The 12,709-nt window shown below is 45.7% G+C and overlaps 1 protein-coding gene across 3 annotated transcripts; it reads right to left on the reverse strand.

Moving 5' to 3' along the window:
• Positions 1 to 3,708: 3,708 nt before the first annotated feature.
• Positions 3,709 to 12,698, reverse strand: AHSA1 (activator of HSP90 ATPase activity 1). 3 transcript variants are annotated; one of them, XM_036430350.2, is made up of 9 exons: positions 12,427 to 12,697; positions 10,876 to 11,066; positions 8,496 to 8,578; positions 8,005 to 8,122; positions 6,888 to 6,976; positions 5,943 to 6,074; positions 5,387 to 5,488; positions 4,453 to 4,504; positions 3,709 to 4,101 (listed from the first exon to the last, which is right to left on the reverse strand). In XM_036430350.2, exons 1-9 carry the CDS (start codon positions 12,504 to 12,506, stop codon positions 3,929 to 3,931), a joined length of 1,020 nt encoding a protein of 339 aa, XP_036286243.1. In that variant the 5' UTR covers positions 12,507 to 12,697; the 3' UTR covers positions 3,709 to 3,928. The 3 variants fall into 3 exon arrangements, with proteins under 3 accessions (XP_036286243.1, XP_036286256.1, XP_036286249.1); XM_036430356.2 differs by lacking the exon at positions 4,453 to 4,504 and having other exon boundaries at positions 3,962 to 4,101; XM_036430363.2 differs by lacking the exons at positions 8,005 to 8,122; positions 8,496 to 8,578 and having other exon boundaries at positions 12,427 to 12,698.
• Between the last annotated feature and the right edge of the window lie 11 nt (positions 12,699 to 12,709).

The raw sequence follows: 12,709 nt of genomic DNA on the forward strand, positions 1-12,709 counted from the left end.
TCTCATCTGTAGAATTCAATTTCATTAATGAGCAAAGACATGTTTTACTTTTTTTTTTTTTAGCATAAACATAAAAAATTAGAGGCATCCCAGACTCTGTTTTCACAGACAAATTCCCCTCCTTCCTAATGTAACTTACCTTGTCACTTACACATTGCTGACTAAATTTAAAAAAAAAATTTTTTTAATTAATTTCAGAGAGGGAGAGTCAGAAACATCAGTGATAAGAGTGAATCATTGATTGGCTGCCTCCTGCACGCCCCCACAACCTGGGCATGTTGCCCTTGGCTGGAATCCAACCCTGGACCCTTCAGTTCACAGGCCTATGCTCTGTCCACTGAGCCAAGCCAGCTAGGGCTGCTGTCTAAACTTGATCTATAATATACCTAACGGTTATTTATTACCTAAACAGGACTTAATCCCATTTTTAATCTGTAATCTCAGTGACATGCTTAATTGCTACCATGTCAAGCGCAGATAAGAGAAACTAAGAAAAAGGCATTAGGGAGTAGGTCGGCTACAAAATGACGTGTATTCAAACCCTGCAGAGGAGAGAGACACTGAAGGAAGCTGCAGGTGAGGGAGCATCTGTGTGTGAGGAGAAACTGTGGTGGAGGGTGCACAGCACTTGTGAAAGGGAGCGGCTAGTATCAGAGCCAGGAGGGGCCCAGGAAATCAGAGGGCCCCTCCCCACATTCCGGTCCACTGTCAGTCAGCTCACTGGTGTCACTGGCTGTTCTTCCGGCTCCAAATGCCAGGAGCCGCCTTGGCCATGCATGGCTTACGACCACCACTACTGTTTCCAATTTAGCTCCATCACCTCGGTGGGTTTGCCTGATTTCCCCCCTCTGGTTTTCCTCATCTGGGATCCTAATTTAGGCAAGATAGTCAAATTGAATTCAGCTGCCTTCTGTACACCCCTACCAGGGATCGAAACAGCAACTTCCACAGCCTCCACGTACACAGGAGGATGCCCAACCAACTGAGCCACATTGAGTTCTTACCTGGGTTTAACCAACAACACAAAGCCTGTTGGGTCCTGCTGACCTCCCTTGTCTCTTGAAAGATACGGTGTTTTAGATCCTTTGTCCCATTATTCACAAAAGGGACCCAAGTATGCTTCTTTTAGCCATTAAAAGGTTTTAACATGTTGAGGCACTTCTCAAAATGAATTCCTGATATGGAAATCCCCTGAGATACTTATCAAAATGCAAGTTCATGGGCCACACCCACTGAGTAAAAATCTCTAGCTGTGGGTCCACTTTTCTGAATTCAACAGATGGCTCTTAGGTGAGGAGACTCCTTGGTCTAGGATTTACAATTTGACCAATTAACCAACTTTTCAAAATATTCTTATTCCAGAAAAAACATGTGGGCTCGTGAGTATGGAATTACCATTTGCTGAAGGCTGCCAGCTGCAGGCACTTCTGGGATCATCATCTCTAATCCTCTCATAAGTCACCTGTTATACCCATTATACAGATGAGGACATTTGTCCCAGGAAGTGGCATATTTACAATTCAAACCCAAACCCAATTTCAGTTTTGTTTTTAGATACATCGTTCTGCTTTGTGGGCTCAGATGGCTAACACATGACTATGGAAAACACTGGAACAGCCATCAGGGCTGGGGATGTGATGTGTTTATGTGTATGTCACATAGCAGATACTTTGCTTAGTGCTTTAGTTTTCTTAAAAGGTGTCTGTAGACTTTACCTTGGGACTTTTTAAAGTACAATTTTTTTTCTTTTTTTAAAAAATATATTGATTTTTTACAGAGAGGAAGAGAGAGGGATAGAGAGCTAGAAATGTCGATGAGAGAGAAACATCGACCAGCTGCCTCCTGCACACCCCCCACCGGGGATGTGCCCGCAACCAATGTACATGCCCTTGACAGGAATCGAACCTGGGATCTTTCAGTCCGTAGACCGACGCTCTACCACTGAGCCAAACCGGCTTTGGCTAAGTACAATTTTCTTAATTGGTAACTCTCCAGCCTTTGTTGGAGTGGAGTCTATGTATTAGGAGGGGCCTGTTGATTTAAGCTGGAGTCCAGGCTTTTTATCAAAATGCGTCTTTCTGGAGCCTCAGGAAGCAGATATAATACAGAATTAGATGTTTATTAGTTCAGTCCAGTACTTTTTGAGTGTGGACTGAACTAATGGCGCCGAAATTGGTATTTGGCTCAGTGGATAGAGCATCGGCCTGTGGACTGAAAGGTCCCAGGTTCAATTCCAGTCAAGGGCATGTATCTTGGTTGCAGGCACATCCCCAGTAGGGAGTGTGCAGGAGGCAGCTGATCGATGTTTCTCTCCCATCGATGTTTCTCTCTATCCCTCTCTGTGAAAACTCAATAAAATATATATTTTTAATAATAATAAAAAAGACACAGGTGGTTTTTGGGGGTCAAAATTATCCAGATCAGTGCTTATTTTCTGCTTTAACTACAACATTGTGGCCAAGTCATTTTGGTAGGATTAGTCTGCAGGCCTGTCCCCTAATAAAACAGGCGAAAGTAAGAGGAAAATAGCTGTAGCTGCAGGAGTAGTAGTGTCCAGGTTAGCAGGCACTGACTCATCCTGGGGGACAGGACGCCAGGGCAGGGGAAAAGTGACCCTCCTGTCCAGATAGCTCCCTCTCCTGCAACATGGCAGTGTGAGCCCCACTATTCTGTATCCTCAGCACGTGGTCGGTGCTCAGGAAGCTTAATGCAACAATATTCACTTCTTCCTCTTTCTGGGAGTACTGAGGCCTGGAATTTTCTATGCAGGAGGGATGCTAGAAACTCAGCTGCTGCTTTGTGGAAGTGAGTCCAACGACAAGGCGGCAGACAGTGGTTTAGACCCGAGTCCTGGCTCTGTGGTTATGGTTCCTCTTCCAAATCTCAACTCTGCTAAATATCAGTTGGTTCTTGGGCGTTAAGAAATCTAAGAGTTGGGTCCTTGTAAAACAGAAATAATGGTAGTATTTATTTCATAGGGCTCTTATGGGGATTAAATTAGCTAATACAAAGAAGCTACTTAGGGTAGTATTTGGTACATACTAACTGCTCAATAAACAGAAGCTGTTAATCCAAGGACTATAGTTCTCTGCCAGAGTGGGAATGTCTCCCCATAGCTCAAATCAGTACCTGGTGATCACCTATTAAGAAGTTGAGGCCATAGAGAGATGCCACCTCCACCAGTTATGTTTGATGGCTCTGTTTATGCCAGAGCACCAACCTGCCGTTCCTTCCCCTCAGTGAACGGAGCAGCCTGCTGTATGAGGCCAGTGCAGGAATGCTTGGAGATAGGCAAGTTCCCTTATGCCTCTTAATCACATCCTTTTTCCAGAATGGAGGCAAGGCCTTATTCCCACCCTCCAGTTTAAAAAAATAAAAAAATAAAAAATTCAAAACTGTCAAGGGAGCCGAAACCAGTTTTGCTCAGTGGATAGAGCATCAGCCTGGGGACTGAAAGGTCCCGGGTTCAATTCCGATCAAGGGCATGTACCTTGGTTTCGGGCACATCTCCAGTGGGGGGGGGGTGCAGGAGGCAGCTGATGGATGTTTTTCTCATCGATGTTTTTAACTCTCTATTCCTCTCCCTTCCGCTTTGTAAAAAAAAAAAAAAAAAAAAACTCTCTCTCTCTCTCTCTCTCTCTATATATATATAAAGTGTCAAGGGAACTCTTAGTACTAGCCACCCAATCAACACATGTTCCAGATACGCACATTTTTTTAAATTACGTTTACTTAGCATATGTACACATAAAAGAAATTGCCCTCTGATCCCACCCAGCAGAAAACATGCACAAACCCAAGGTATACGCAAGGGAAAGGGCCCCGGCCCCAAGTTAGTGGTTGGGATGGTGCAATCCTATGAGTCAAGCCTCAGTCAGGAGAGGGCTGGACTTAAGTGTCGGGCAGGCTGGAGCTCCCGCTGCTGGCTCTAAAATAAGCGTGCGCCATAGCCAAAGGTCTGTTTGATGCCCTCAAAGTAGTAGCGTTGCCAGCCCTGCCGTGTCCTCTCCTCCTCAGGAGCAGGGATGCCTCGGCCTTCCATGCACAGTTCAGTCTCTCCATTCTTGTCATTGAAGGTCAAAGTGATGATGGCAAAGTGTCCTGAAGAAAAGCAGAGGAGAGGGAGACTTCAGATCCGGGGTTTCCACTTGGGTTTGAGATTAAGGCGAAAATAAAAATTCTGGGGTTAAAGGCAGTAAACAAATATGCTTACTGCCTGGCTGGTGTGGCTCAGTGGTTGAGCACCGACCATGAACCAAGAGGTCACAGTTCCATGCCCAGGTAGGCAAAATCCTGGGTTGCAGGCTCAATCCCCAGTAGGGGGCGCAGAAGAGGCAGCTGATCAATGATTATCTGACATCATTGATGTCTCTATCTCTCTCTCCCTCTCTGAAATCAATAAAAAATATATTAAGATAAAACAAAACAAAAACCATAAATTTGCTTGCTTACCTTCTGGCCAAGATTTGAACCTCCACTTCATCACAATGTGTTTCTCAGGGACCTAAAATACCCAAAGAGATCAGTCTATACTAAGGATTTTCAACACTTCTCATCTCATGGCACACATACACGTATTACTAAACTTTTGCGGCACACCAAAAAACATAATTTTGATTCATTCACACCAGTTATTGTTGTGTTGACTGTTGCCATTGTTTTTTTCTAACTTTAAGAATTTTAAAATAGAGAGGAAAGGAGAGTGATAAGAGAGATAGAAACACTGATAAACAAAACATCATTGATCAGCTGCCTCCTGCATGTCCCTTTCTGGGGATCAATCCCTCAACTGGGAATCAAACCAAGACCTCTCAGTTCCTGAGTCGACACTCAACCAATGAGCCACGCCAGCCAGGCTGTTGTCATTTTTAATTTGACAATCTAAGGGACAAGAGGTCAGTGCCCTTCATTAAATAATCAGGTACATATTGCATGTTTTAAAAATTCTTGTGGCTCACCAGTTGAAAATTGCTGCTTTAGACCAATGTACCGAAGCCTGGCTAGGTTAGCCATCTGTCTTACATACAGTCTACCATCAGTGCAATTAGACCATTATGAGGGCAAAGTGGACCCCAGAGTTCCAGTATCTCCTCTTAATCCTAAATTGGATGTGGTCAATTGTGCCCAGGTGAAATTTCAGTGCAACAATATATACAACCTCTCTTCCATTAGTTCTTCTAGGAAGAACTGATTTTAACTCCATTAAGGAAAAAATTCTAGGAAAGCAAGAGAATTGAAATGGCAGCATTATTTTGAAAAACAAAACAAAAGATTACTATCCAAAGAGATTAAAGCCTTAAATTTTACCAGAGTGAAAAAAGGGAGAAATGATATTCTTCTGACCAGACAGAGGCTGCATCCTGGGCCTGGGCCAGGAGGCACTCACCAGATCAGTGAATTCCCCAGTGACGTTGCCATCTACCAGGTGAAACTTCCCACCTTTGTCTGCTTCTAGCATCGCAGGAGCATGGGTAAAGGCCTGAACCAGCTGTAGGAAAAACAAAGTAGGGAGAAGATGCCTGGCTTTCAGTGGGATCCAGGGACAAATGGCAACTGACACCTGCATGCCTCAACTCTCATTCCAAAGACACCACTTTGCCCAGTGACCGTCCCAGGTTCCATTCTATTCCACTGCAGACCAGGCTTTGACTTGAGTGAGTGGGAACCCATGACAACATTACTTCAGTTCCACTGTCTAAAAAGAATGATTCCCAGTGGTTTCCATTTAGAGGACCCCAAACTAATGCATATGAGAACAAAGAGGGCAAATACACTTTGAGGAGTAGGCTGAACAAAAGTGGGTTTTCCTGTGCCTTTGCTTGGAAGAAGAAAGCCTCAAGGCTCTACTCATTAGCTCTTCCTCTGCTTGATGGGGATGCGCCCACAACCAAAGTCACCTGGCCCGGCAGCAGCCGTGAGACCGAAGGACGGGTTACATTTACCTCTTGGGTGGTAAGCACCCTGTAGAGCTCCTCTGGGGATGTCAGGAAGGTGTCTCGAAGGGTGATCTTACAAGTGGGGATTTTGACACCTACAGGTGTGGTCTGGGTTTTTGAAGACGGAGCAGCCTTAGCCTGTGAAAGTCACAATGAAAGCTGTCAGAGTAATGGTAAAACCTCAATTAACATGGCTTCCAGGACAAACCTGCACTTATTCTCACAAACGTTTTCACCTCCAAGGCTAATTGTCCCAGGGGGTTGGAGAGAACTTGATGGGTGTTTCAGTCACCAGGGGAACTTTTCCAGAAAATCCTTAATTCCCACCGAAAACAACCACTTTAGGTGAGGGGAGACCACTACTGTTTTAAAAACCCATCAGCAAAAGGACATGTTAAATCATTAGGTATTTCTGAAGAGCACATTGTAATTCTCAAACAGAATTTCTATGCTTAAATAGCTCAAAACTATTTAAGTACCTCCAACCCCGCGCCATCTCCAAATCATCCTCCACTGTGCTGACGAAGGGTAAGAGGGCTGAAAACTGAGTGCTGAGCCTGAATTACACAAGTTCCAGAAAATACATTTGCTCACTCTGCCAATGGGGTGAAATCAATCAATTTCCTGATAGGTGAAGTTAGTGGCCTAACCCAATACATTGATGAGACCTCAACTATCAAACTATGAGATATTAACACCCCAGTTAGCAAAAATACTGAAGACGTATGTGGGTGAAGACCATACTGTATCCACAACATGACTGATGTTAAATGCAACCAAGGGTCAACTTACATTTGCTCTAGCAATAGTTAAAAATAAACAAGAAGAGCACCACAAGCTGCTCTGGCTCAGAAGTTAGTCAGAGAGAAGCTGAAGTATGGCGTTGAGGAGGAGGCAGTGTCCGAACACCCTTTGCAGACAGCCTCCCCGCCACGCTGGAAGACCATTTACCTTGCGCTCCTCAGTTTTCGGTGCTGGCTGACCAGCTGGGGCTACTGACTCTCCATTCAGCGTAGGCAAGATCATGCCCTGCGTGAACTCTGCAAAGATAAAAATCCCCGCTCTGGGAAGTTACTTCTTAGTTGTGATTTGGGGTTTCAAGCAGCTTAACAAATATGGCCATCTCAATCCAGAATGAGCTAAGGATGAGGAACAGGTCTATCTACTTTACGTTTTTACCTCTGGTCTAGGCCAGGCAGGTATCTGAGTATATGTTATATAATGTAGGATGTTCACTGGAATTATTTTAAACCTGACTCAATTGGAAGCATTACAACTTGTTAAATGTACGTGAAGGGTAGCCAGTGAATGTTGTTGCACTTCCAATGACTTCCAGAGTGGGGGAAGATACCTAAGGATGTGTGTTTAGTACCCTTTATCCACTCTGTGTAAGTAGAACAGCTACAACTAATCTGGCATCAAAGCACAGGTCCCCACCTTCTAGGTTGGTTCCCTCTAATAGTCATTACATGTACTCCACAAGAATAAAAACTTTCTGGCAGAGCTGGAATTCTAGGCTGAGCTGATTAGTATTCTAGTCACCCCTGAATGTCCCTGGAAAATGCATATCAGAAATGCTCGAGGATTGTGCTCCAGCAGTGAGGCTGGGGATGCAAGTCTGTACCCCAGCCTTGTCCAAGGGAAGTGTAATGCCAGCCTCTGATGTAATTTAAAACTTTCTAGCAGCCACATAAACAATTTAAACAGGAAAATTAATTTTAAAATATATTGAACCCAATGTACCCAAACTATCACTTCAATATATTATCATTGTAAAAAAAATTGATATTTTACATTCTTCTTTTTGTACTGTCTTCAACCCACTGTATTTTATACTCAAAGTACTCTCTATTTGAACTAGTCAATTTCAATTGCTCAACAGCCAGCATATTAGACAATGCATCTCTAGATCTTTCCTTCCTCAGAGTGTATAGATTGACTTCAAGATGAAATAAAGCCCCTCCCCCCAAATCTTTACCCATTTGCCAAAGAAAAGACTGTCAAGCCCCTTAATGAGTCTGACAGGTGGAAAACTACCTCAAGGCATACATAACTACTCAAGGGATACCTGTTTTGAGGGTGCTGATGTAAATTCCCATTGCTTCTCTGAGAAGTTTCACCCCTTCTTCTTTCATTAAGGCCACGAGATTTGTGTCAGGCTCATCTTTGGCAAGGCTCACACTAATCTGAGTGAAAGATGAGAAGTAGGTGGTAAATCACTTGAGGGGTACCTACGCTGTGGAACGTGGGTGCTGAGAAATCAGATAACTGACGTTTCCAAAGGAAACGGGTAAGGGATGGGGTATTCGTACAATCCCCATGAGTGTCCCTTCTCAAGTTCTCTGCCAAGGCAAAGGTGGACAATGTTAGAACCCAAACCACCAGCTAAAAGCAAAGTAGCTAAAGAAGCACAAGCTGCTCTGGAGGCTGCCTAGAAAGACATCCCAATGGGTTCTGAATGTGCGAGCCCCGCTGGCCTTTACTTTTGAGTGACAGCCATTTTTCTCCTCTGAGAATAAGAGGACGTGGAAGACTCATGAGGAGTTAGGAAGCACAAACCTCTACTTCATCCACGCTGTTTTCATCAGACAAATTGGGGATCTCCACATGTCCTTTGTACTGCACTCCAGACTTAGAGGTACCTGTCAAAAGCAATACAATGTCACTTATCTCCTCCCCTGCAAGAAAAGTCATCTGCTCTGGAGTCCTATCTACAACCCTGCTTACACTCCTTTTGGACAATTGAACTGACCCTCTTTATTCTGAGAAAAATGCGACACACCAGATGCAACTGGCTTTCCCCCAGCAGAAATGTCTTTCCTCGTCAGATTTCTTTCTTCTTCTTTTTTTTAAAAAATATATTTTATTGATTTTGTACAGAGAGGAAGGGAGAGAGATAGAGTGTTAGAAACATCGATGAGAGTCATCGATCGGCTGCCTCTTGCACACCGCCTACTGGGGATATGCCTGCAGCCAAGGTACATGCCCTTGACCGGAATTGAACCCGGGTCCCTTCAGTCCCCAAGCCGATGCTCTATCCACTGAGCCAAACCGGTCTCGGCAGATTTCTTGCACTTGTGTGTTATTACCATGTGGGACCAAGAACTGCCAAATTCTGCCAGGGAGGACTAGGGTCAATAGCCAGTACAATCAGTTCTGCTAGAATGCTTAGTTAGAAAATACAAATTTGTCCCAATGTGACTGATACATTAGGGGACATTTGATCATAACATGAACTTCACATCTGCTCATGTGTGATTCCCTCTATGATAAACACTGGTGAACATAAAAAAACACACCACTCAACTGAGCGGCACAGGAACACATAAAACACATCTCAAACATTTCCTTGCTAGTGACTTCAGTGCACTATGCCTGTTATAAGCCACGCCATTCACAACTGGTGTTATCAGGTTCCTTCTGATTTCAGATGACCCTCCTCCCACCACTTCACAATAACACCAAGCCACAACTCTTCTGCGGCCCATTTTCACAATAAGCTTCAGGTCTTTTTCAAATAAAGCACATATTTATTTTATTATTTATGTGTTTCTTATAATTTAACATGTTTAAAACTGTGTTATCCACATTTACATTCCTAAAATTCCTTTTTGTTAATCCTCACCCGAAGGATATGTTCCCATTGATTTTTAGAGAGAGTGGAAGGGAGAGAGGGAAGGAGGAAGGAGAGAAGGAAAGAGAGGCATTGGTGTGAGAGAAGCAATTGATTGGCTGTCTCACACAAGTACCCCAAGTGGGCCCTGGATTGAACCTGCAACCTAGGTATGTGCCCTTGATTGGGAATTGAACCCAGACCCTTCAGTTGCCTGGGCCAATGCTCTAACCACTTAGCAAACACTGGGCAAGGCTCGTTCTTAAATTTTAAAAAACAAGTCATTGATGACATTTTTGCATGTTGTATGCCTAATCCGCTCTTCTCAATTAGGCCTGTGGTTCTCATTGAGCAACTTCGTAGAGTGCAGTGACTTTTAGGGATACATTATAGCAGAACTGACTGTATTTCAAAATTAATCAACAAAACATTTATTACTTTCACTTCACTCGGCCTCCAGTTTCTCAATCTATGAATAGAGGATGGGTCAAGATAATACTCAAGGTTCCTTTTAGACCACTATGCTTTAGTAGTTAAACAAACAAAAAAACCAAACCCAAATCTGATATATTTATTTCCCCTTTCTTTATTATCACTTATTTGAGAAATATTTACTGAAGCACAAATTTATGACTTGCCTCCTACACATAATTCTTTAGCTTTAGGGCTTTTTAAAATTCAGCCTCCCAACTGAAGAACCTTCTAGTAGGGCATATGCTGGTCCCAATTCTTTGCTAATATCACAGAAGGGACATTATAGCCGTGGTCGGCAAACTCATTAGTCACAAATATCAACAGTACAACTGAAATTTCTTTTGAGAGCCAATTTTTTAAAACTTAAACTTCTTCTAACGACACTTCTTCAAAACAGACTCGCCCAGGCTGTGGTATTTTGTGGAAGAGCCACCCTCAAGGAGCCAAAGAGCCGCATTTGGCTCGGGAGCTGCAGTTTGCCAACCACGAATCTAGAGGATAAAGCTGCCCCAAATTAGTCACACGTGAGCTTTGTCAGCACAGTTTAACCTGCCAAAACCACAGTGAAGGCAATTAATAAGAACAAGACCAAAGAAAAATCCCTCTCCCCACTATTCTATCATCCAAGTGACAGAAGTAGCTCCAGACCAAGCCCCCAAAATACAGGTGCACAGCGGCTTCCCTGTGGAAACTCTGAGACTCCCAGTGAGGAGACCCACTTCGTGTCCCAGCATCTAACACCGCTTTCTATGGGTCACCAAAGCAGCACGCCTCCCTTGAAAAGTCCACGACCTCTTAAAACTGCTCGGCCTGGCTCCCTAACAGATCAGCCAATTCAGCCCACAGACTCACCTGTCCAGTTCAGTTTGATATTCCACTCATAAAAGAAGATAAGTTTGCCTTTGCGATTGTTAATGGACGCCTCTCCATCAAGTTTGTTCACTTCTGTCACCTCACACTTGCCTTCCTCATTTTGCACTCGCACGGCCAGGAACAGTGTTTTCAGCTTATCGGTGGACCAATTTGAAGCATCCCTCTCTGTCCTGCAAAACAGAAACAGGGCTATGGACCAGCAGCCAAGTGCAGAGTGCTCTGCTTGCTCTCATCAAGGAAATGGCAGGCTAACGGAGGCCTGACAAACCGTGTGAAAATAAAAACTCCTCAGTCCCATTCCGCTATGTCCACAGACGTGTCCCTCTCTTTTAGGAAGACGAGGAGTCCCATCCTGTCAACGAGGACACCGGCTGTACAGAACGGTTACAAACTAGATCCGCACAATGGTTCTGGCCTCGGTATTTGACAGGACACCTTCCCACGGTGCACAGTGCCATTTGCCCGGGTGGAAATCTGTGCGATCTCACTGAAAGCAAGCAGCACAGAGGCGGCCACAGAAGGCATAAGAAGTCCAGGGAGGAATAAACCAATAATCTTGACCCAATTAGCAGTGTTCTGACCTGTCAGGGTCAGGCTGTGTCATGCACACCCTCCACATTGTGTACCCTCTAGATGGCCGTGGGAACAATGGGAGCCCAGAGCTTCAAAACACGCAAAAATTAGGCCAAACACTCCGTGTACCTTTACGGGAGAGGAGGCCGGGCTGAGATAAGGAGAAGAAAAAGGACTGTCTGTCTGGCAACTTACTAAACTAGCAGAGAACAGCAGCAGCAAAAAAGCTGCAACAAAGTAAAAACAAAACAAAAAAATAGTGAAGACAGTATGAACCAAGTTCAGTGAAGTCGAAAGATAAGAAAACGACTTCTGGAAGCTTTCATGGAGGGGAGGAGGCGTTTTGAAAAGTGGTTAGGTTATAAAACCATGCTTGCCCGGCAACCTGGGGCAGCCCCTGGAGTTACCACACAAGCGACCTACCAGTTCCGGGTGAGGCCAAGGCGTCCTCACCATCCTGAGCTCTGGGCACCTGGAGAGCACGCTTCCAACCGCTCTCTGCACAGAAGCGGGGGTTGCCAGGACTTTTCAATTCACCCCTAAGCCGCGAAACAGGAATCCGAGCTCCCCCTCTCGCGCTCTTCCCCGCCCCCCTCCAGCCTCACACAGCGATCTCCCCACGCGATCCGCGCCCGCCGTTTGGGCCGCACGGTCTCCTCTGACCACGTGTGGGGACCACCTCTGAGCTCCGGCTGCAAGCAGGAGCCGGAGAGGTTATGTGTCCACTTCTCTGCAACCCCTCCTCTGGGGACACCCCTCTATGCTGCTCCTCGCCTCCTAGACACCGAAAGGGCAGCCGGGGGAAGGCCTGGGGGGCTAGGACCACAGAATCGAGAAGAACCCACCCCCCTCCCGGGCAGGGCTGCCTCGGCCCCAGCTTTGTCCCGGCCGAGGCCCCGGGGACCCCGCAGCCCGGCGCGGCGCAGCGCCCCGGCGGCCTGGCCCGCTAGCCCTCACCAGTGCCAGTTGTTGACGTTGGTGGCGTCCGCCCGCTCCTCCACGATCCAGCGTGGGTCACCCTCGCCCCACTTGGCCATCGGCTTTCCGATCGCGCCGTCACCAGGTCCCGAGCAGCCCCAGCAACCACTTCCGTACCGCCTGGTTCCGAGCAGCCCCGGCAACCACTTCCAATACCGCCTGGTCCGAGCACCCGGCAGCGCCTAGAAACTACTAGAAGCGGCCGCAGAACCTTCTGGCTTGCTTTTCCCTCCACCCCCACCCCCTCCCCGCCTTAACTTCC

Source organism: Pipistrellus kuhlii, unplaced genomic scaffold, assembly GCF_014108245.1.
Source record: "Pipistrellus kuhlii isolate mPipKuh1 unplaced genomic scaffold, mPipKuh1.p scaffold_m20_p_1, whole genome shotgun sequence".
NCBI classification, from domain to species: Eukaryota; Metazoa; Chordata; class Mammalia; order Chiroptera; family Vespertilionidae; genus Pipistrellus; species Pipistrellus kuhlii.